At 37.3% G+C, this 23,958-nt stretch overlaps 2 protein-coding genes and 1 long non-coding RNA gene across 3 annotated transcripts; 1 reads left to right on the top strand and 2 right to left on the bottom strand.

Moving 5' to 3' along the window:
- Positions 1-1,077: 1,077 nt before the first annotated feature.
- Positions 1,078-2,286, bottom strand: LOC130429643 (uncharacterized). The gene is made up of 3 exons (XR_008907648.1): positions 2,176-2,286; positions 1,993-2,071; positions 1,078-1,238 (listed from the first exon to the last, which is right to left on the bottom strand). It is a non-coding gene; the product is annotated as an uncharacterized LOC130429643 (long non-coding RNA).
- A 65-nt stretch (positions 2,287-2,351) lies between these two features.
- LOC130429639 (lipoprotein lipase) lies at positions 2,352-6,103 on the top strand. The gene is made up of 10 exons (XM_056758309.1): positions 2,352-2,595; positions 3,139-3,323; positions 3,400-3,579; positions 3,760-3,871; positions 4,121-4,354; positions 4,445-4,687; positions 4,765-4,885; positions 4,957-5,154; positions 5,294-5,389; positions 5,471-6,103. The coding sequence occupies exons 1-10, from the start codon at positions 2,493-2,495 to the stop codon at positions 5,490-5,492; spliced, it is 1,494 nt and encodes a 497-aa protein (XP_056614287.1). The 5' UTR covers positions 2,352-2,492; the 3' UTR covers positions 5,493-6,103.
- A 150-nt stretch (positions 6,104-6,253) lies between these two features.
- On the bottom strand, positions 6,254-23,326 carry si:ch1073-396h14.1 (disintegrin and metalloproteinase domain-containing protein 10). Its single transcript, XM_056758307.1, has 15 exons — positions 23,224-23,326; positions 22,840-22,987; positions 22,633-22,751; positions 21,716-21,871; positions 17,314-17,393; positions 16,812-16,931; positions 15,214-15,306; positions 14,538-14,706; positions 10,182-10,330; positions 9,803-9,974; positions 9,475-9,619; positions 9,089-9,272; positions 8,017-8,116; positions 7,710-7,930; positions 6,254-7,623 (listed from the first exon to the last, which is right to left on the bottom strand). The coding sequence occupies exons 1-15, from the start codon at positions 23,294-23,296 to the stop codon at positions 7,528-7,530; spliced, it is 2,025 nt and encodes a 674-aa protein (XP_056614285.1). The 5' UTR covers positions 23,297-23,326; the 3' UTR covers positions 6,254-7,527.
- Between the last annotated feature and the right edge of the window lie 632 nt (positions 23,327-23,958).

The raw sequence follows: 23,958 nt of genomic DNA, 5'->3' as shown, positions 1-23,958 counted from the left end.
CACAAAGTCGCATTTTGGATGCACACGAATGTACTGCAAAGCTTCAAATGCTAAACCTTAAAACATTCTGAAATTGAGTCCATATTCAAGTGTAAACAACCAGGTATCAATATCTGAAATATCACTAAAATATATTTTCAACTTAAAATAACGTGAACGTATAATGTTTTTTTTATTAACTTGAAGTTTTGACTAAAACTCAAAAAAATTATTTGCTCCTTGTTCAATTTACTTAATTTAAACATGTTAATTCAACACAGTTGGTCAAGAAGGATTTCAAATTCCCAGCATGCTTTGCGTCAGACTGCATTAGGAGAGTAAATAAAAAAAGGATTATTTAAAATGTTCTTAGTCAAGTTAAAGACTTCTTAGTGTTTAATGTTCACTTCTCTTAGATATTTAGAAGAGTTTGACATATTTTTCAGTTTTGTGGTTACCATTGTTTAGAAGAGTGGAGCATGTGCCTGTCTGCGAAGCTACATTTCCCTTGTTTGAGACTACATTTCAGTCTCTTCTTGTCTTTTAGATCGCAAAATCCATGGTGCTTCATTTAAGCATATTAAGACTAAGGAATATGCAAAATATAGAAACTGAAAAACTTTAGCTTAGTTTACTTAAACAATGTGCTTTCCTGTAGCTCATTGGTAAGAGCATTGCTAAACAACGCAAGGTTGTGGGTTCGATCCCAGGGGATTGCACATACTTAAGTATGCATGTGTAGGATTTTCCAATGTTAGTCACTTTGGATAAAAGCGTCTCCCAAATGCATTAAATCTAAATGCAATTTTGATGTACTCATTTAAGTTCTGTCTACTTAATTCCATAAAAAGGATCAATTAAATATTTATTAATTAATCTAAGATTCGATAAGAACTTAAACTTAATAGTAATCAAAATTTGAAGATTCTGCTTACTTAAACCCAAAAATATTTGAGTATTGCCAATTTATCAGGGTTTACAGTGTACGCAAGTGCCATTCAAAATATTATTATGACCTCATCCATTCAACACAAGAATTTGGCACTTTACTTACTCGCTGTGTATTGTTAACAGAAGAGAGACTCACATGTAATACTCTCGAATCAAAACAATGCGAGCCTGTTTTTCCATATCCCCTCCCCTTTTTTATGGAAGACAGGATTCTTGGAATGAACTAAGACATTCCTGCTCTCTAGTTAATCAGAACCCCTCAGCAGAGGACCTTCTGTCGGCTGTTGAATCTTGGAAGCAGTCTCCATCTGGCAACATGAGACATACAGAAACAAAGACGTTAGAGATGGGGATTAACAATACTTTTCCAAGATTGCAGTCCAATGTTTCAGAGAAATCGTGCTTACACTTTTGCCAAAATATTTACTACGGACATTTGTTATTAGGAAGGTTTCCATGTGTACGGTGCTGCTAAAGAGTTCTAAGCTTTTGACTGGTGTACCAAAAACAAATGTCCTGACAGAATATTGTGAATTGTGGTAACCAACTCTCTGCTCTCAATGAACTATAATTGATACAATTGGAATGAACGGCAGAGCACAAGACAGACGCCATCTGTGAGTTTTGTCGGGATCAGAATGTTATAATGTGACAATTACATTACACACGCAATTGGAAAGGAACAAAGTCTAATAAAAACATTATTCAGTTTTATTAAAGCATATTATCACGCAGCAACTGTTTTTAACAATAAAATATATACCCATGAGAAATAAAGAGAAAAATCCTGATGTTCTATATTAATATCCTACACTTGTTTAATTTGAGTATAGGTTAGTTTCACCCATAAAAGGGCATTTTGAAGTTTACTCAAATCTACATTAAACAGAATTACTCCACACACACTCACAGATTTTGTTATATGTTCCTGAGAAACAGCTCATTACAGTAACAGCACATTCTCAAAAAGCACTGGAATGCAAAATAAATTGATGAAAAATAATAGAGAAATATATACAAAGTTACTGATAACCCCTTATACCAACTTATTCTCACCCTTACTTTGTTCAGACCGGCTGCATTTGCCACAGAAAGATCAAAGTCCCTGCACGTCTGACGTCACTGACGTAAATGCCAAATCCTAAACAATGAAAGCCCCCAATGAGGTGTTTTGTTGCAGGAATTATGTTCGGGGAAGAAAATCATATCCTAATTTTTCATATCTGCACGTTTAAAAGTTCTCACCTTCATTTGTTTGTTCATAAGAATGACCTTGTGAGACATCATAACGTCCAAACACATTCAACAACTGCGTCTCCGTAACTCTCATGCAAAGCTTGTGACCAAATTTCCCCGCCTGTGGGTTGAGACCAAACCCTCTCAGAAGTGCTATTTAGGAACTTAACAGAAGTCTAACGCTCAGATTTCATAAGCCTGGTGTTCAAGCGACACCGGGAGTTCCCAAAAACACTTGATTTTTGTCGTTTGTTATATTAACGTGCGCGCGTAAGAAGAACTGGTGACAAGTGCCACAACGTGCCCAAAACCTGCGCATTAAAGACATGACAATTTCGTCACCCCGAAGCGTTTTCTGGCTCATATTAAACATTGCTGTTGTGCTCGCTGCTTCAGAGGAGGAAGAAAAGTCATCCAGTGCAATATTTGGTGAGTAAACACGATACTGTATTGATGCGTTGAGCAGCACGCGCAGAGGACGCAGCATTGTTTTACTATACCGCACCGCGGGTTTTGTATTGTATACGTTTTTAATATAAGTCACAAATAATGGGAAATGTAAAAATCATGCTTGTGTACGAGATTTTTTCATCTGCCAAAATGCATTTCGTGAACGCACGCTTCAAGTACGCATGCATGTGACGTCATCTTGTAGTACACCAACTCATTGTTTGCGGTGTAATCTTGTGACGTATGTTGTGGATTATAGGTGCCTATGTTAACAGTTTAATATACAGTAGAACAGTATGGTCAAACAAACTTTATATTAGTAATACTCACTTAGGTTTAATAAAATATTTTTGTGAATTATTTTATGAAGCACTTTTAATCCGATGCATAAATACACAATTTTATTGCATAGTAATACACTTATTTTTTATTTTTATTAATTTATTTTAATTATAAAAGCAGTTCAGTGACTATTATCTATTTATCTTTTATGACTTTTTTAATGATAATTCCTTTAAATAGATAATATCCTGAAGGATCTCCGAAACACAGCCGATGTCAACCGTGCACAAGTGAAGTTCTCTTTACGAAATCCATTCCAACCAGACAATGATGTTTGCTACATCGTACGTGGAAAACCTGTAACTCTCAGTAGCTGCGAATTTAACAACACTTCAAAAACCTTTTTGGTCATTCATGGCTGGACGGTAAATGAGAACTTTTTCACTTTTATTTTTTCAAATTATGCCACATCTTAATGATAACTGAGGTCTTTCTCCATAGGTCATTGGATTGTTCGAGAGCTGGGTTGAGAAACTGGTCGCCGCGCTCTATGAGAGGGAGAAAGACGCCAACGTCATTGTCGTGGACTGGTTGGAAACCGCGCAGGACCATTATGTGGTGGCAGCACAAAACACGAAGATAGTGGGAAAGGAGATCGGACTCTTTATAGACTGGTTAGAGGTTTGTGTTTGCAAATTAAACATAAAGTGAACCTTTAGCTCAAATGGTGGAGCGGGGGATTAGCAAAGTCATGGGTTCGACCCCATTTACATAAATCTAAATATCCAACAGTGACTCGTTGAATTGAATTCACATTTAAACTTGTTTGTATATATACTGTTCTTTCTTTCAATTTAATAGGAGATAACAAACATTCCTATGGAGAAGTTGCATCTTATTGGCTACAGTCTTGGTGCCCACGTTGCAGGCTTTGCGGGAAGTCATGCCAATAACAAAGTTGGAAGAATCACAGGCAGGTTTGATGGTTTCACAGGATGTCCTTTACGTGGAACACAAAAGATGTTATTTAGAGAAATGTCTTAGTGGTTTTGTGTCCATACAATGGAAGTCAATAGGGGTCCAATGTTGTTTGGTTACCAACGTTCTTCAAAATATCTTCTTTTGTGTTCAGTGGAAGAAAGAAAGTCATACCGATTGGAAATGCCGAAAGGATTTGTAAATGATGATTTTTTTTAAATGTCCTATATTTGTGTTTTGGCAGGTTTAGACCCAGCAGGGCCGGACTTCGAAGGCATTCATGCCCATGGACGGCTATCCCCAGATGATGCCCACTTTGTGGACGTCCTCCACACTTTCACCTGCCGTTCCCTTGGTCTCAGTATTGGTATCCAGCAGCCCGTTGGTCATGTGGATATATACCCCAATGGAGGAAGTTTCCAGCCTGGATGTGACTTGAGAGGAGCCCTTGAGAAAATCGCCAATTACGGAATACTAGGTGAGGACCCTGATTTGGAATATCTGATTTCAGACCTATATCTACATTTAGTGAAACGGTCCTTTTGTTGACTAAAATGTAAAATTGCAGCCATAAATAAGGCTATCAAATGCGAGCACGAGCGTTCCGTCCACTTGTTTATCGACTCCTTGCTGAACGAAGAAGAAGCCGGCAAAGCTTACCGCTGCGGGAGCAATGAGATGTTCGACCGAGGCATGTGCCTTCAGTGTCACAAGAACCGATGTAGCACGGTGGGCTACGACGTCAGCAAAGTTCGCAAGGCACGGAGCGGCAAGATGTTCACCATGACGCGAGCGTCCGTGCCTTTCAGAGGTAAGCGTTGAGTTTCAAACCTCCTTCTACTGCCTTGATGTACTTCATTTTGACATAGCAACATTTGCCTTTTTCAGTTTTTCACTATCAGCTGAAGATACATTTTCGGGGAAAGATGAACAAGTCGGAGATGGAACCAGCACTGACGATTTCACTTCATGGAACCAACGGTGACGCGGAGGACATTCGACTGAATGTGTGAGTAATCTCATACATACCTCATAGCCGATCTAACGTCATGCTTCTAACTATTCTCAATGTCTAAATAGTCAAGAGGAGATTACCAGCAACAGGACGCATTCCTTCCTTGTGGTGACTGACACTGACGTTGGTGATGTTCTAATGGTGAACTTCAAATGGGACGATTCCAGTTCCTCCTTATTTAATAAGCTGTCCACGTGGTGGTTTGGAGATTCTGGCGTACAGGTCCAAAAGATCTGGGTCCGAGCTGGAGAAACACAAAAGAAGTATGTTCCTGCTATTAAAAACAGATAAAGTGGCCCCAAAATGTTTTGTTAATACAGTAGATTCGCAATCACGTTCATTTACGTCATCATAATAACTCACTTCATTTATGCAAACATAACGTAAACCTTTGTTTTCTAGGAGTGTGTTTTGTTTAAAAGATCCCCTGAAAGCACGTTCGGCTCAGGATGTGATATTTGTGAAATGCAAGAAGTCGCGGAGATCTTCATCTAAAAGGTGACGTGCACCTTTAATGCCTTGTCTTTCCACATAATGAAGAATATCTTTTATAACTGTATTTTCATTGTCCCAACGCAGGCCCAGATTGAAGAGATCATGAAATTATTCTTAAAGAGATATTTTGGTAAACTCAATTTTTGTTCATGACAAAGCACTTAAATAATATTTATACAGTTGTTATTTATTAAGAATGCACTGACTGTATTGAACATATAATGTTTGAGTATGAATGTAATTCATACATTTGAGTCTTGGTACAAGCACTACTTCCATTGTTAGAATAATGGACCCTATAAAGGTTTGCTGAAACGAAACTTGCATTGGCTTAAAAGCCTTAAAATGTAAGTAATTTAATAAGAATATTAGGTCAAGAGGAGGTTTGGTACTGTATGATCTTAGTTGCAATATGTGATACGTGTGTTTTTTATGTTTTTTTTTTTTGGCAGTAACAAGGCTATATGTTTAGTTCTTAATAGTATTTAACAGTTCATGAAAACATCCATTATGTCTTTTAATTTTACATAGTTTCCCCATCCAAAAGTCTGAAAAGAATCAAATAGCTCAGATACTTTTTTCAGTTATTTTACGAGCTAAAATGGTGAAGAGACCGCTTTTAAATCGAAAGATTTGTGGGTGTATTAACATTGTCCAAATCGCCTATGGACCAGAATTCTTCACAGTCGGCCTACACGAATAAAATCATCAATCACGTCTATGTGCATATTTTAGTGTGCCGTCCGGCCAAAAAGAACAAATGTGTTCAGATGATCCCTACGGAAGACTCCAAATAAATTTCAACAAGTCCAAACAACTGCATTTAGTCATAAATCTAAAGACCCGATTAAAGAATTCCTTATAATAAAACCTCTGTGAAGTCAAATATGAAAACATGAATCATTTAATCGATTTATGACCTCATACATATGATTACAACCAGTTAATATTTTTTTATGAAACATAAAATGTATTACAACAACAAGAAATAACCTGTATATAACTGTATTTATAAAGATATAATAAATGTGGTCTTTAAGCAAAATGGAGGTATTTTCTCATTTCATATGCAAAAGAATTAATATTTGTACAGACGTTACATATTTTTTGGTAAAAATATTTGAATACATACAATATTTGTAATAAAGCACTGTAAAAGCATTATAAAATGATTTTATAAAAAATTACAGCAATTAAATTTCTCAATTTGAGGGTTTCAACAACATTATGCATGTTATGTGGGAAAAACTTAACTTTCATTAGATCTCCCCAAAGATAACTGGTGAATAGTTTTAATTTAATCCAAAACAATTCATATAACATAAAATAGTAATACATTGTTATCTCATAACCAACCACAGACCGGATGTTAAGTTTGGGTCAAGCCTTTCCGTTCGATGAAACTGTGTTTTTGATCTTTTTTTACCCCATTTGAGATCCAGTTTAAATGTCACATAGTTCTTTGTTCTTATTTCGGTCACCTGAACAAGGACGACACGGATAGATTGTGAAAGCAAATCCAACTGCTCAAACAAACTAAACTGGTGTCAGGATTGGATACAACTTGTCCTACAATCCTGTCCAAAAGATTGTGAACTGGCAAATTTGACCTGGCTGATATCTACCGCTAGTTCCGGGACTACAAAATAAATCTTCCTGCAAAATGTGTTTGATTCTATTAAAAAAAAAAATCTTCCTAAACTGTGGTACTTTGTACTATTAACACACAAAAAAACGTCTGCGCTATTTATCTAACTGCAGCCATCTGTTGTTTGGGTCAAACCTGTTTTTTAACCGAGCACTGATTAAAGAGAATTCTCAATATTTAAATGTCACGTCTCACACATTCTCGAAATAAAAGTTGGAAGTTATCGAGAATGCACAATGACTCATCATTGGATCATTTGACAGCATTCAAACGTCAGATAAGCAATGTAATTCAAAAATCCTTGAAATGACAAATGTTGCGGTATACGTCACGTGGGTGGTGAAAGTAAACTTGAATCATGTTTGGACAGGTGCAAAATGTTTATTTTCCTTCCAGATGAACATCTGGACTTTTTTACATTCATAAACTCTCTCAAAAGCAATGTCTCTCTTTGCCAGTTTCAAAGACCCAAGTGGACAGATGTTTACTAGTTTTAATCTGTCTCCAAGGGCTGACCGAGAACGCAGATCGTCCCAGCCATTATCGCCGAAATAGTGAGAATAGCCAAAAGTATTGCCCACCAATACGCCTGTGAAGGAAACAAGTCATTTTCAGATTAAGTGCTTTTAAAAAATGAATATTTTTGTCATTTCTAAAGGTGCATGTTGTACTGACTTTCATCCAGTCAGCCAAATCCTCATAGTCATCCAATTTCATGAAGTCATTTTTAAGCCTCGCAATAGGACCATCTGCATCCAAAATTCGGCACAGTTTGAACCTGTCACAGTAGCCCCGGTTTCCCGAGCAAGGGGTTCCTGGAAGCAACGCCACGCGCTTACCGTTAAACTGCCGCAAAAGCACGGACGAGGTGGTGCTCGAACAGGTGTGAGGTTTATCTGAAAGAGTAAATGTCCTTTAAAACATGCATCTTATTTAAATGCTGTAGTAAACACGTTCTGTTGTGGTGGAACATTGCGGTTACCTCTCTGCTGGCAGCACATGTAGCACTTCTCGGTTCGGTTGTCTCCGGGACAGTCACATTGCACCATGTCATATAGCGCACAAAGAGAAAGACTGCAGTCCTGTGCCAACCAGGCCAAGCCACAGCCAAACAACATTGTGTAATAGGAGAGCACATAAAAAAAAAAATATTGGCTGATTAGGGTCATGGACATTTGCCATTGCAACTATATATTTATAAGATATATCCTGCATATCTTTCACGTGTGCACATTATTTATGACAACATAACTTTCAACATGACGTTTGGCTTGAGAAAAGAAGCACGGGAGTGTCAATGAAAGCACACATTTGCATCACATGTCGTACATTTTCAAACAGGTTGAATGTAATCGATAAGGTAGAAATAAACAATTCTGTCATCATTTACTCAGTCGCACGTTGTCCCAAACTTATATGGCTTATTTTTGTCAGTGGAACACAAAATGAGATGTAAGTGACTGACAGTTCCAGTCCCCATACACTTAAAATTGTATGGGTAAATAAGAGCATTTATAACATTCTTCAAAATATCTCCCTGCGTTTTGCATGTCATACAATTTGGAATCAAACTGGGGTGAGAAAACTTTTTTTTTTAATTGAACTGTCTGTTTAAGAAATTCACAGTCCCCATTCACTTCCATTGTATGGATAAATAGGAGTATCTACAAATAGTTGTAAAATATCTCCCTGCGTTTCGCAGATGACGTACAGTTTGGAATCAAATTGTGATGGGAAAACGATGACACAACTGTTATTTTTAAGTAAACTCTCTGTTTAGGAAACTCCCTAGTCCCCATACACTTCCGCGGTACATGCATTTACAACATTCTTCAAAATATCTCCCTGTCTTCCACAGTTGACAGAAAGTCATACAGTAATGTATCAATTTTCATTTTAAAGCAAATTGATTGTATAAAACCCCACAGTCCCCATTCACTTCCATTGTATGTAAAAGTGTCTCCATGTGTTTCAGTCTTGAAAGAGATTTTAGAATCTCATTTTTAAGTGAGCCGTCCCTTTAAGCAAGCCACCCAGACTGTCCCGATACCTACCCCTTTAAAACAAACACGTGTGCCGTTGTTGCACAATGTCATGTCTGGCTTGGCAACGGGTTCTGTACACAAGGCAGAGGAGCCGTTGCAAGCGCTCTGCTTCCGACATTCGGGGGGCTGACCACATATCTGCCCCGCTTCCTTGAAGACACACTGAGTGCTGCAGCATAGACCCTGACTAGGACTGAAACATTTAAACAGTTACCAAAGTAGTATTGAAACACATTTTTCAAATTAATTTCATGCCATACAATACATCCTGGCTTCTTTAATAAAATGTAGAGACTACATTTTTTATGTTTTTAGTGTTTCAGAGGTTGCTCACTAGCGCCCCCCGGACATCATCTTGGCATCGTTTATACGATCAAAAATGGATCAAAATGAACCTGCATTGCTTCTCAGGCTTCAGTCGGCACTCGACACCCACTGGCTCTTTCGAGCTGTAGCAGCACGGATCATTGACATCATTCCCAACGTCGCATTCCTCTCCGTCTTCTACGATGCGGTTACCACAGATGGGCTGATCGCTGACTGACAAGACAAAACAGACACAGCTCTGATCAGGCGCGGAGATAAGCTCCATTGCATGAGATTGAATGCATTTCATTTTAGCATTAGACCCCTCGAGTCACCTAAGTGTGCTTACGTGTGCTTTAAAACCCCCGATTTGAACAATACAACAATCACTCGACTTTCAAAGCTAAGGCTTCTTACCTACGAAGCAATTGTCCTTCTTGATTTTCAGAATGTTGCTCATGTGCCTCAGGCTGCAGGGGGAGAACCTGTCGGTGTTCTCTTCAATCTTGGCGGTGGCCTGTGGGTACATCAGGAACCATCCTTTGCCTTTGGTTACCTCCGGGTCGCCGCAGTTGCGACCCTCGTCGTGCTTACGAAGATGAAACAGAAAGTCAAGGGGAGAGATGTCAGACGCAAGGGGAGATAGGGGAGAAATAGCTCATTCTAAGGTAGTAAAAACATAATGCTTCATTATGTGAGGTCTTTACACTCCTCTGAAGACATAGTTATGTATGTTATATTGCACGTCTGTCAATAGATCCTTCTTTAACCACAGGAGATGAATGCACAAACTCACTGGGGCTCCGAGACTGTGACCCAGCTCATGGGCCAAGGTCAGATGCACATGTTTGGTGAAGAGATAGTGGCCGTACGTCTGCAGTGTGATCAGACCCGTGTTATGGCTGTAATTACTGACCATCTGAGAGCAGATTCCTCCTCGGTCATCTAAACAGAGAGAGAGAGAGAGAGAGAGAGAGAGAGAGAGAGAGAGAGAGAGATTTCAACAGAACAAATAAAGTTTGTAAAACTGAAGGGTCTAAAGTGAAGGGTTAAACAACAGGCGATTCAAGCTTGGGTTCACTCGGGTCATTTAGCTCACGTTTAAGTTTAAGTTATCTCCCTTGACCAGATTCACAGTAACAGCATTCAATCTGCTAAAAATGGATGCATCAACTAGTCTTAAGAGGGCTGAAATAACTTCTGTCATGCTTTCAGATCGCAAGAAACCCCCTAGCAGAGGTCTTACTTTTCTCTCATGAGCTCCTATGTTTTAAGCCTACGGTATATATCGGCAACCGACAGTTTTACTGCTGATCACAAACAGCTGGTCATTCTCACACAGTGCTAACAGATTACATCATTGCCGGTCAAACTTGGATATCGGCGTGTTCATCAAAGGCCTAGATTGTTTTCTTTTTTTTAAAACCAAGTCTCCTTAGATGTCGCTGGATGGATTTGTGTGTGAGAGCCGTAAAGAAATGCTGGGAAGGGGTGCATTTTAAGGAACCATACATCAATGTTGAGCCTGTTTGGCTGACGTAAAACATGTGTGCGCTGCGGGTTTTATGACCTTCATCTGACTCTCATTTAAAGTGATTGTCATCCTTAAACGGCTTTTTTTAAAACGAGTCATGTGATTGAAACTCCTCTAGAAATTATGTTAGGGGGACAGTGTGTTTAGCCGCATCTAGTGGTAAGGTTGCGAATTGCAACCAACGGCTCACTCCACTGCTCACGCCCCCCATTCAAAGCATCACGGTGACTGACACAGGTCGAAGATGTCGTCACGTTTTCACTTCTTTGCCGAAGGAGATAACATATTCATGAAATGCAGTTTGTCCGTTTAGGGCTACTGTAGAAACAACATGGCCAATTCCATGTAAGAGGACTTGTGGTGTACGTAGATAGAAATATGTCATTCATAAAAACTTAACTTCATTATGTATGATCTTTATGCACCTCTGAAGACATGGTTATGTATATATTGATATGACCGAAATCATGGAAAACTATGCATAATAACCACAGGGTGCTGTTTTAAAGCCATTGTGGTTGTGCCACTATGTGAGCTGTATTTAATTACGGGTCGGAGAACAAACTGTAGGGCTTACTCATCTCAGCTGACTGAAACAAAGGTGAACTATTTACTGCGGTTTACTCGAGTTCAGACTATGGGAAAATGTCACCGAACACACAAGGTGACCCGGATGGAGCCTCGGGGAGGTTCAGGGTGGTTGATATCACCCTCGCTGAAGTTGCAGAGTTTCACAGGTCTATATCAGGCACTTTTTCCACTGGGGCCATTTTTGTCACTAGGTTTGTATGACACAATCTGTCAACACACACACTTTGGCATAGTATTGTGACGTCAATTCAAACATGTTGACCTGTTGGCCTCGTCCTTCTGTGTACCACAAAATAAGATAATTTGAGAAAAGCCTCTGTGGTTTTGTGTCTGTGCAATGGAAGTCAATGGGGCCCAATGTTGCTTGGTTAGCAACGTTCTTCAAAATATCTTGTACTGTGTTCTGCAGAAGAAAGAAAGTCATACTGGTTAATGTTTCCCAAGTCACATCTAACACAACCTGAGGCCTTTAGTTTATCATGCATGCCGGAGTGTGGGTGTTTCTAATGAAATCTCACGTGAGTTCTTCGCCATAGAGGCAAGTCCACAAACATGAATACTGTCGTACCACTGTTGTGTTGGAGAAGCATTGGGGGAGCACATACCTCAGAGGTCACGTGACCCTTTCGTGGGACTCACACCCCCGTTCTCAGCCAATCACAGCGGGCGCTGTGATCCATCCTATGGCAACATTCAAAGGTCTCAGATGGTGGTCTGCTCCTCATAATTCAACAATAATAACCAAAACAATGACTGCGCGGTGGAGCTAGCACCGTGTGTGAGGCCTCGCATTAATTGGACGCTTCCGGAGCGCAAATTTTGTGAATGTATCTGTCCATCCTTTTTCTGTAGACCGTAGACCGACCAGTCCAGTACTAACCAAAAACACATTATGATCAATATACAAGAGAGATTTGCTATGTATCATGTAGCTCAAGGGTGTCCAAAGTCAGTCCTGGAGGGCGGTGTCCTTCAAAGTTTAGCTTCAACCCTTATCAAACACACCTGAACAGCTAATCAAGGTCTCACAAAGCCTACTAGAAACTTCCAAACAGGTGTGTTGTGCCAAGTCGGAGCTAAACTCTGCAGGACTGTGTCCCTCGAGGACCGACATTGGACACCCCTGGTGTAGCTCAACTGGTAGGACATTGTAAAAGCATCGCAAGGGTTGTTGGTCTGACTCCCAGGAAATCTACTGATAAAATGTGTAGCTTTGAATAAAAGCGTCTGCCAAATGCATAAATGTAATTTTAAATGCAAACAAGTGTCTAGAATCAAAGCAAATGTCTGCCAATGCCCTGTTGCTAATGTGGAATGCAGCAGTCTTTGTGTTGCCGTGCCGAAAGTGAATTACTAGGTCAGGTTTGTGGGAATACATGACCAGTTAGCTTCCATAATAACAGACCTGGGACAGCTGTTCAACCCATTATGTGGGTTACATGTTTTTAACAGAGGTGGATGGTACTTAAAGGGAAAAACGACCAAATATGAACAGTCTGTCTTCATTTATTCACCTTCAAGTTCTTCCAAATCTATACAAATTTATTTGCTCTGTTGAACCCTCTGTTGGGTCACCATTGACTACCATAGTAGTTTTGTTTCCTATTGTTCCGATTGTCCTATTGTAAAAATTCTTCCAAATGTCATCTTTTAAAAGCATCCGTTTTGACTTTGGAGATTTGGTTTACATTATAAAGCATATATCCTAATTTCACTACCCCACATTTCATAACTACATGACATTTTTCACCCTCAAATATCGAAATGAGTATTCTGTCATCATTTACTCGCCATCAAGTTGTTCCAATTCTGTATACAATTTGAAGTTCTGTTAAACACAAAGAAAAGATGATTGTAAATAAAAAAACAGCTCTGGGGCACCATTGACTCCTGTAGTCAGAATAAAAGCCTCTGTGCACAATGCATTATAAAGGGTTATTAAAGAGTATGATGCATTAGGATTGTTCATTATGAGTGTTGTAATACATTAAATGTTGTTGTAAAGAATTATAACCAAATTATGCAAATTGTAACAATGAATTGCTAAGTGTTATAAGTATTAATTTTAGTTACAGTTATTCATTAGACATTACAATGCATTATGAGGTGCATTACAAGGCATAATAAGTACCATTATCACTACTTTTATAATGCATTTTACATATATGCTTAATGTAAAGTGTTACCAAAAATTATTATGGTAGTCAATAATGATGGTTTGATTCCCCACATTCTTCAAAATATCTTCTTGTGTGTTAAAAAAAACAGAGAAATAAATACAGTTACAGGTTGAGTAAATGACGACAGAATTAGCATTTTGAGGTGAACTATAAAAAATAAACATAAAATAATTTAGTATTTTCCACTCTATTACATTAAAAGCAAGAACTGTCTTACTTACTGAGTAAAGGACTTTACTCAAAACTTTTTACACAAGTAAAATTGATTAAGTATATGTTGTGGACTAAAAAAATAAGATGATATGCTGTATAATGTACTGAAGTAAAAATTTAAGACGTTTTTGAGATTACACATACTACTGTTCACCTCTTTAAATACATTTCTGATTATCCGCTTGTCTCATTGTACATATATGTTATTGTAAACAAATAATTAACAGGAAAGTCTTATATTGTGTTTCTAAATGTTATTTTTCCCCATGCACATCTTATAAAACTATCACACAGAACAATGCAACACAAGCTTCCAAGAAAGTCGGTTTCTCTGAATCTTACATGGGAACACATGTTCCTAAGAACAACTTCCCGAAGACCACCTCCACATCCCATACACATTTTTCAATAGGTTGTCTGGGGCCGGAGTGATGTTATCAGAGGTCTTCGCTTCGATTCGATTGTGGACAGAGGTCACATAACAAACTCCCTAATGGAATACAAAGCCCAGTTGGCTGTCACCAAGTACAACCATATTCCACCGGTGGACCTAACATGATATCTGTTCCGGGCGTCAATGTGGAGGCTATTGTCACAGATTTAGCGGTTCTGAGTGAAGGGGTTGAAATGTTACCTGGTTTTCCACCCCAGGCCAGTCCGAGGACCCCGCTGAAGTCTCTATTGGTCAGCAGATAAGAAAGGCAATAGTCGTTCCAGTTTGTTTCCGAAAAGAGACTCAAAAGCTTCTCAGGTCCAACGTAGGTCTGGTCCAAAGGACTGCTGGGGTCTTCTTCCTTCTTCACCTGTATTCAGACAGGTGACAACATAATATGCTAAGCTCACGATTCAATAAACAAAACTAAATATACTGGGTCTATAAAACGAAAGTATCACAATATTTTAACAAAATATTTTAAAATGACAGATTTATTTCCCCAAAAAAATTCTACTTGTTTGTTTTACATACAACTTGTGACATTTGAGGTTTCGTTGAACCATTTGTATACAAATTCAGGTCAGTCAAAAACAGAAAAGAAAACTATTATACTATTAAAAAATTATTTTACCCTAAAATTAAAATGATAAATGAATAAAGCCAAACCCTATAAGAGATCTTCGTAAATTACAGAAATAAACCTAAAACACATTGGCATCTCAACCTATAGGGTTAAGCAGACATCATAACATTTTACAATACATATTGCTTATATCATGTCATAATATATCTTTACACCAAGAGCAGTTTGTAAACTGAGTCTTCTGCCAGGAGAAACAAAACTATTAACAAATATGGTAAATAGATGCCTTACGGTGAGAAATTTAACTTTGAAGTTGACCAGCTGTATGCCATCAAAGTCGGCTCGGTCATAAATGTCGTTGACATTTTTCATGTAAGAGGCCAGCTGCGAAAAATAAAATTTAGCATTAATAAGCATTAAAAGCATTAATTGTTCATTATCATATATGATCAAATTCTCCTGATACCAAAAGTACTACAAAAGGCAAAACCCCTTAACACAATTTTTTTGACGGACAGATAAGCAGCCAGACAGAGGCACTGTTCTTATCTAAGGATTTGATTCCTCAAGACTTGCTTCATATGCAGAATAGATTCATGCACAAGGGAACAAGTCTCCAGACTGTGTTTTGCCCCAGTCACGGTCTATGGAATGTGGCACATTTCGCCTCTGAGAGAACGCAACCAACCACAGCAGCTATCTGGCCACTGTCCGGGTACGATGAATCTTCCAAAACCAACATGTTAGCAAATAGCAAATGACAGCTATGAATACTGGGAGAATCAAGTAATGTGGCTTAGTTATGAGGACTGGAACACAGCCCAGACACCTCATTTATACATACTTTAACAAGCTGTATATATAAAAATCTAAAAGCAATTGGGAGAAGTGTGTCATTATAAAATTTAAATGTCCTGACAAATAATAAGGTTTTCGTAGGTTTACTCCCATGCTAATATATATTTGTTATGCAGTTAGGTCTAGTGACATCATTAGATTTAAGCAAGGTTATTTTAGTTAACTCAATTTAGTCTGTTTATTATAATCAATTAAATCAAATAAAAAACAATTATAATTTTAAAATAAAATGAATGAATCTAAAAATAAACAAATACATAATAAAATGACAAAAGCACATAATAAAGTTGATAAATATTTAACAAAAAATGTACATAAAAACTAAAAACGTTAAAAACAAAAGCTAAAATAAAATATTAATAAAAATGAAATAAAACAAAAATCAAAACTATAATAACTCTGGATGTAAGCCCTTTTCAAAATTGTATAATATTATTTGTCTTTTGTACCATTTAATAGACACTAAAAATGATCAAAATCAAGCAAAAGAACCAAATAAACTAAATAATGCATGTAACAAAAACAAGCATGATCTGGAAATGCTTTTTTCAATTATTCTTGAGACGAAAACATGAGGTGATTCTGTGAAACAATAACAGTACACCAGCTGTGAAGAGGAAATCTTCAAAAAAGGTTGCGTAACTATTAAAAGTAATACCCAGAAAAAAGGAACTACCCCCATAGTAATGGTAGCGTGACCTCAGGCCCCAGAACACATCTGGAAAACTCATCAAACAAACAATACAGTTAACGTAACAGAGGCCTTTAATCTTCAAAATACAAATGTTACGCAACGTTACGCTTCACGTGAAAGCCATTTGTGTTTCCACAGCCATAGTAAAGAAACTGGCAACGGTCCAAAGTTGACACAAACCCACAACTTCCCAGAATTCCCCAATGGAACCGAGGAAAGAACATGCTGTGCATCCGAATTCGGGAGGATAGGGGTAAATATTATGATGGTGCAGACGTTACGTCATCAGTCACAAGAGGTTTAGTGGGGTTAAATGAACCTGCTTTTCACAGCTCACCTGAGCCACGACCGCTTCGACACTCCCGAAGCGTTTGTAAAAGAGATGGTCTACGTAGAGATGCAGAAGACAGCTGGTTTTGGATTGGTCCACCGTTCGCTTCGACCTTGAGGCTGGTATCTGTGGGTCACAAGACAAGGAGATCCAACATTCTTACAACCTTGAAAAAGGAGGTGGTTCACATCTGTTCCTTCGATTTTGCACCAAACAAATATGAGCTTAAAATACAACGTTATCTGATGAAAACAGACCACCCTGACCTTGAACACAGACTGTGAAACAATAGATATATTGTCCGTAGCATGCTATTCACAGGTGGTAAACGAAAACAATCAACTGCCACTGTCTATGGCTATAAATAATATCATTAAGAAAATCGTTGATCTGAGGAAGCTTGAACAACTGACATCACAACTATTTTCAGACATGGCGTACATCTTAATGGTAAGTTTGGGTGTGCGAGGATTAGGAAATAAGGTGGAGCGGTGATTTAATGTCTGACCTCATGGTGGTTCTGGACAAGATGCTGCAGCTGGTTGGCACCACAGAATCCAACATGGCTGTCTTTCAAGGGAGTGCCGACTGAAAGAAATTAGTATTCTTAAGATTATATAAACACCATAAAATACTCCAAATATAAGATAACAATAATCAAAGTTTGATTTCAGCTATTACATTCGGTTTCGATCTTTGACATGTCATTCCTCAGTCAGTTCTAAATATTTCAACAAAATATATAATTTTTTATATGTGTAGAAAACAGAAAATCAGCCAAAATCACCCCCCCCAAAAATATGTTTTTTTCTGCGCAAATGCATTCCACAAAACGACCAGTATTGGACAGATTGACAACTAATTGATTTACAAATAATTTGTATATAAACTGAGTTGAATGCAAACTACATTTTAAGAACTTTTTTATGATACGCACAAATTCAATGTTTTATATGTTTTTCATCGGTGTGCTGAGCAATAACTAGATGACAGATATATAAATCTAATGAAGAAACGTGGCAAATGTCTTCTTGAGCTCTCTTATGCCATCTTGAAATCGTAATTCATTGCAAAAAAGTCTTGCTCAAGTGAGCCTTGAGAGGTTGACTTCCTTGACCTCTGTTGAAAAACTTCATTGTAACATAAAGTGTCACATTATGGCCAAAAGGGCCAGACTGCGAGTGTACCTTTGTGGACTGTGAGGATCTTTGGCAAACACTGAGCTTTACGTAAATCTCTTTTAAGAAAACGTCGTCTGACATGAAATAAGTCGTTTGTGGAAATGTTTGACAAGGAAGCTTGAAATATTAATCGTTTTATGTGTTTCATCAGTCGCCTGTTTACAAAGACAGAGATGGATTTCCGATTTACGAATGAATCACTTTTTAGAGTCGAATCTCAAGCTCGCGCGCTCAGTGAATCGTTTGGACTGGAGCGCTTTTTCACTCAGTAAAACAAAAGCGACATACTTCAGAAAATAGGGAGCAAAACGAGAGATATATGAAATGTATACCTTAAATATATTGAAACAATACAATTAATCATATCTTGTTATGGAGGAAGAAGATCTTTATTAGGTTTAACAAGCGCACATGCAATTTACACGCACTACTGGAGGTGAATGGTGGTCAAGTTTCGTGCGTATCACGTGATGAAATCCTGCCGTTTCTAAAGTATTTAACATTTATTATTTTAAAATTGTTACATTGTTGTTAAAATCAATAAACATGACTTACATTGCAAAAAATACAACAATTAAAATAATTAAGAATTAAAAACGGTGGCGCTTATAAAGTCTTTCCAATTCGTTCGTCTCTATGTATTAAACTATATTTATTCTTCTTAATTAGGCATAGTGTTATTAAAATGACTAAATATGACTAAAATATCCCAAAATTGAAATTAAATAAGCTATTATGCTTATTATTTAAACAACAAAAACGTTCTCGTTTGATCTTATGTCGTAAAATTGTTCTTGTTAAGGATGTATGCTGACCCCAACCATGCTGTATGATCACACCATTAATTTGTATTCCCATTGTATTCAACACCAGTTTAATAATCCAAAAGAAGACATAAATCTATTTGGAAATAACACAAATCAGGCTTTTAAGAATCTCATGCACAGTCAGGTTTATCCACAACAACTTGGTCAGGTTTTGCTTCCACCATAAAATATCTCAGGGGGTTTAGTTGTAAATAAATGTCAGGTTGTCCCCATGTAACTAGAGGAACAACGTGTGTAGGAATCAACATGGCTCCCCGAACCCGCAGCTGTTGTCAGATCGCACGTTAAATGATGACCGTATCCGTTTCTATGAACACAAAGACTGGTATAGAGTTGTTCTCTGTAACTGTGTGGAGACAGATGGAGCAGCAAAAGGTTAATGTCGGGAATGGACCCACTGATGGAATTACTTCCAGACGTTGGCTCCATTTTCCAACCATCTCTTTCAAGTAATTGCGCCTGCATATATTAAAGTGAATGTTTTTGTAGAAACACACTTGTGGGAGTATTATACACCATGACGAATGTCGGGAATAGACCATAGCTTAACGAAATGGCCTGTAGTTTATTAAAGTATGTCACTTTTGTGTTTGGCTGACTCTATAAAAGCATTTGGCATTTAAGGTATACACTTATATCAGCATGTTCTGTGGGATTTGAACCCATAACCTTGGCTTTGCTGTTGTTGAACCAACTAAGAGATGGCAATGAATTGATAACAAAATTCAATTTCACAGACTTGGTCATGTTTTAGTGTTTCCCTCTGTTGGCTGATGCAGATGTTTCTTCTTTGAAACTTAATCAATGCCACCCGTCTTCCTGTAAATTTAAACTTCCGGATAGCAGAATATCCACTGGATTATCCAGAAAGAGAGGAATCAGACATACATAAACAAATGATTTACAATTGTGTGCATATGGTGACCCAGACTAATCTGATTTATGCTTTAGCATTTTCTCCTTTAGGGTTTTATATGTATTATAAATCATTTATATTTTATTGTATTTTATTATAATTTAGGTATTGCTTTTAACATTGTTGTTGTTGTAAATAATAATAATTATTAATATTTGTATTTATTTATTATTATTATTATTACATTTTTAATTTCTTTAAACCTCAACACTTTAATTTCCAGGTTCACCTGAGAGAAAATCTCAATTTGTTTACATCCTCTTTACAACTTTTCCACGGTATTTGTAGACATTTTTCATAGAGGAAAGTTGTCGGCTCACTGGATGGTCTTTAAAAAGCATCACCTAAAAGGTTACCTGGTGCACCTCACAAAACATATCAGTAGAGATAAGCTTCATATGAAGCCTATATGAATAACTTACATAGCCTTTGGAATCATGGGAAACGCTCTGGAGTAACCTTGGAGCCTCAGGATATGGTGTGACTTCAATCAGAAGATCACATGACCACCCGTATCCACATAATACACAGACAGATGTCTCTCTGCTAATGTTTACCTTCTGCTGTAGAGACAAGTTAAACTGAGTCGAATGCAACCACTTCTTTGTTTTATATACCACCCGGTTGCAAAAGGAACTGTAATCACAAACGCTAATCTAAACACTCTTCGAAGTGCTGTTTTCTTCAATTTACCTCATTTCCTAAATCTGAAGTCACACATCTAAAGAGCAAGACAGGGATCGCAGATTTCCATCATCGTTTACTATATAGTAAATTGAGAATTAATTTAATTTAATTAAATAAAAAAATATTTTCATTTAATAATACAATTTTCATTAGTTCAATAATTTATATGTGTTTTGGGTAAAAATAAACATAGCTAAGATTTTTTTTTTAATAATTATATTCTTTGGGCAAATGCCAAGATCTCTTATGTCTCCTACATTGCTTCTATCAATATACTTTATGTTTGAACTGACAATTGAAAAATGTAAACTGTAGAAACAAAAAAAGAGTCTAATAGAAATCTAATAAAGAACAAAAGTCTTGTTTTCAAGTTCAACTTTTCAAGGTTTTCATTTTCAATCCCATCCTCTCTCCCAACCATCTGCAAAGACCACTTTACACAATCCAATCATAAAATCATGTTCCAGGTTTCTTTATGTGTCCTGTTTCCTACGATTTCTATACATACACTGTACATATAGTATATCCTGTTTCCTACATTGTTTTCTTGAATATCCTGCTGTTTACATATTTCATGCATTTATGTTTATAGCAGATGTTTCCTTTTCAAGCTACATTATGCAAAAATCACAAAGGTAAAGAAAATATTATTAAATTCAATTTTATTTATATAGCGCTTTTCACAATGTGCATTGTTCCAAAGCAGCTTTACTGGAGAAAATAAGAAAAACACAGAAAGTGTAAAACACAGCACAGTGCATGGTGTTTAGAGAACAAGCAAGATCATTCTAGTAAATAAAAGCAGTCTCTCGGTGAGCAAGCCAACACTGCCCTGTGGCGAGGAACCCAAACTCCAATGATAAATAAATGGAGGAAAAAAAACTTGTGAGAAACCAAGCTCAGCCGGGAGGGCCAGTTCTCCTCTGACGTGTAACAGCTGCACTCAGTGACATTGATTAAAAGTTACTGAGTATTTTTTTAATGAAAAATAGAAATAAGTTGTGATTTAGGAAATTTCATTTGTTGAAACTGTTAAGGTTTAATTTGGTCTTATTTTGTGATCAATATCAGACAACAGAGGAATGTTATATGTCATGTGATGTAAGTTTAGCATTAAATACTACTAATTTTATCCTCACATTCAATAAAAGCGTCTTAAGTTTTAATTGTATACATTTAAAAGCCACCAAATCATAATTCCCAAAAGATGTACAAAATATGCAGATATTTGTACATTTTGCTGAGACTATATCACATTTGATGATTTGCGACAAAGAAGTAATGTTTTGAATCGCTTACCCACATCGTTTTCATGATAAATGATGGAATGATGCTCTGATTTGCTAGTTGAGTATCTGTCAATGGGCTCCACATAGAACGTGCCATTGGCTGTGGTGATGGAACCTTCGAATTGACCCTCACGAACAGAACCGTGACAGGAACCATCACTCTCATCTTAAAAGACAAAGCAAGAACATGTCAGAAAGTCCACTTAATTATAGAAACTATCATAACATTTGTTCAAAGAGACTAAACTTGATTTACAGTAAAGGTCCAAAGTGACATTTCTTTGGAGGATGGACAGAAGTCCAATATAATATACATAACTATGGCTTCAGAGGTGTATAAAGACGCAAAAACGTGACAACATATTTGTCCTTTGTCAGCCACCGTACTGTTTCAAATGGGAGGGGTGGAGTGAGCCGCTGGTTGCTATTCACAACCTCATCACAAGATGGCACTAAGTTTCATACACTGGACCTTTAAGTGACCTTGTATTTGCCAGTTGCAGTCCGCATGATTTGGAACTAAATCACTGACAAAAAGTATAAATGTAAAATTCAATTCAAGTTTATTTATATAGCGCTTTTCACAATGTGCATTGTTCCAAAGCAGCTATACGGGAGCAAATAAGAAAAACACAAAAACACAAAAAGGTAAAACACAGCACAGTGCATGGTGTTTATAGAACAAGCGAGATAATTCTAATAAATAATATCTAATAAATAAATAATTTATTTATTAATAAATCTGAGCAACATGACAATAAATAGAAAGAATGACATTAAAACCCTACACCCCGAACCGACACTCAACAACCTCATTGACAAAAATGCTGTTTCAACATGCATGTTTGAACACCCATTGGCAGAATCATGATACTTGTTCGAATGTGATAATGTTATAAAAATAAATGTTGAATTCCCAAGTCCCACCTTGAAGACTTCCCGAGAATATGTGGGAAAGATCCCCCAAATACGTTTGATTTTCCGACTGGACCTTGAAATCCTCTGTAAAGCTGACGATGTCTCGCTTGAGGCGCAAGTGGAATACCCTACAACAAATGTAGTGCATAACCCAAGGGTCATATATTAAAAATGTTAAACTTGTGCATATCTGAATGCTTGAAATGCCATCAGTACCTTTCAAATGCGTTGAAGTTAAGGTGAAGCACTCGATCGCTTAGATGAGTTTCCCGTTTGATTCGCTGGTGCTGTTGCTTTAAAAGTTCTCGATCGTACGACAGGCCTTCATAATACCCTATGTATTTGCTGATGTCTTGTAAAGCTTCTGGAATATTACAAATATTTGAAGTTTAGATAGATAGATAGATAGATAGATAGATAGATAGATAGATAGATAGATAGATAGATAGATAGATAGATAGATAGATAGATAGATATGTGGATGATGAATGTAGGCTATAAATAGATGGATGGATAGATAGGTAGATAGATAGATAGATAGATAGATAGATAGATAGATAGATAGATAGATAGATAGATAGATAGATAGATAGGTCTTACCTGAATAATGTCCTTCAGATAAAAGATAAATAAGCAAGAAAATCTTGGAAGAACTCAAACGCGTGGCTAGCATTTCTTTTATCTCAATGGGTGTTTGAAAACACCAGAGACAGGAATGCTTCTGGCTTTACATGTTCTTACTAGTCATCCAGACTTGTTGGTATGGATGTTGTGAAGGAGGGTCACATTTTATGAATTGCAATGAGAATCTTGAACGAGTGTTGCTTACATGTGCATATTTGTGCTGAACTTATTGTGCTGAATTATAGTGTGTAGGGGGTCTTGGATCATAATTGAATTGTTCTGACACAAAAATGTGGAAAGAATTGGAGAATAGACTTGGAAAACACCCCAACAATGACTGCAGGCGGGACCTGATGTTCTCTTGAGTGTATTTGAATTGCCAGATCTGTCCTGCTCCAGACGTGTTGACGTATCTGAGGCAAACGTGTGTCAATACAAACAACAAGACATGGCCTAAAATAATTTGAGACAAGCAGTTGTTTTGTTTTAGTTGTTGATACTGAGCAAAAATGTAACATCTAGGTAGAAGAATATCTTTCATGGAAGGCCACTCTTGGGTGAGCTTGACCCCGCCTCCAAGATCCTTTCCTTGGATATGATTGGCCAGCGATGCACGACCTGATCTTTATTCTGTGACATCATTCAAGAGAATGTTACTTTAGGACATTGTTGAACTGAAACCCCCAGGTCACCAAAGGCATAAGCCACTAC

This window comes from Triplophysa dalaica, chromosome 10, assembly GCF_015846415.1.
Source record: "Triplophysa dalaica isolate WHDGS20190420 chromosome 10, ASM1584641v1, whole genome shotgun sequence".
NCBI classification, from domain to species: Eukaryota; Metazoa; Chordata; class Actinopteri; order Cypriniformes; family Nemacheilidae; genus Triplophysa; species Triplophysa dalaica.
Note: the sequence above shows the minus strand (reverse complement) of the source record. Positions and strands in the feature narration are given on the sequence as shown.

What these genes read in the sequence shown, in the direction of transcription:
- LOC130429639 (XM_056758309.1), top strand. Translation starts at nt 2,493, where the DNA reads ATGACAATTTCGTCACCCCGAAGCGTTTTCTGGCTCATATTAAACATT. An exon ending in TGGTCATTCATGGCTGGACG is followed by an intron (nt 3,324 to 3,399) that starts GTAAATGAGAAC and finishes CTTTCTCCATAG; the next exon opens with GTCATTGGATTGTTCGAGAG. An exon ending in GCTGGAGAAACACAAAAGAA is followed by an intron (nt 5,155 to 5,293) that starts GTATGTTCCTGC and finishes TTTGTTTTCTAG; the next exon opens with GAGTGTGTTTTGTTTAAAAG.
- si:ch1073-396h14.1 (XM_056758307.1), bottom strand. Translation starts at nt 23,296, where the DNA reads ATGCTAGCCACGCGTTTGAGTTCTTCCAAGATTTTCTTGCTTATTTAT. An exon ending in GTCACAGTCTCGGAGCCCCA is followed by an intron (nt 9,975 to 10,181) that starts GTGAGTTTGTGC and finishes CATCTTCGTAAG; the next exon opens with CACGACGAGGGTCGCAACTG. An exon ending in CATGTGCTGCCAGCAGAGAG is followed by an intron (nt 7,931 to 8,016) that starts GTAACCGCAATG and finishes TTACTCTTTCAG; the next exon opens with ATAAACCTCACACCTGTTCG.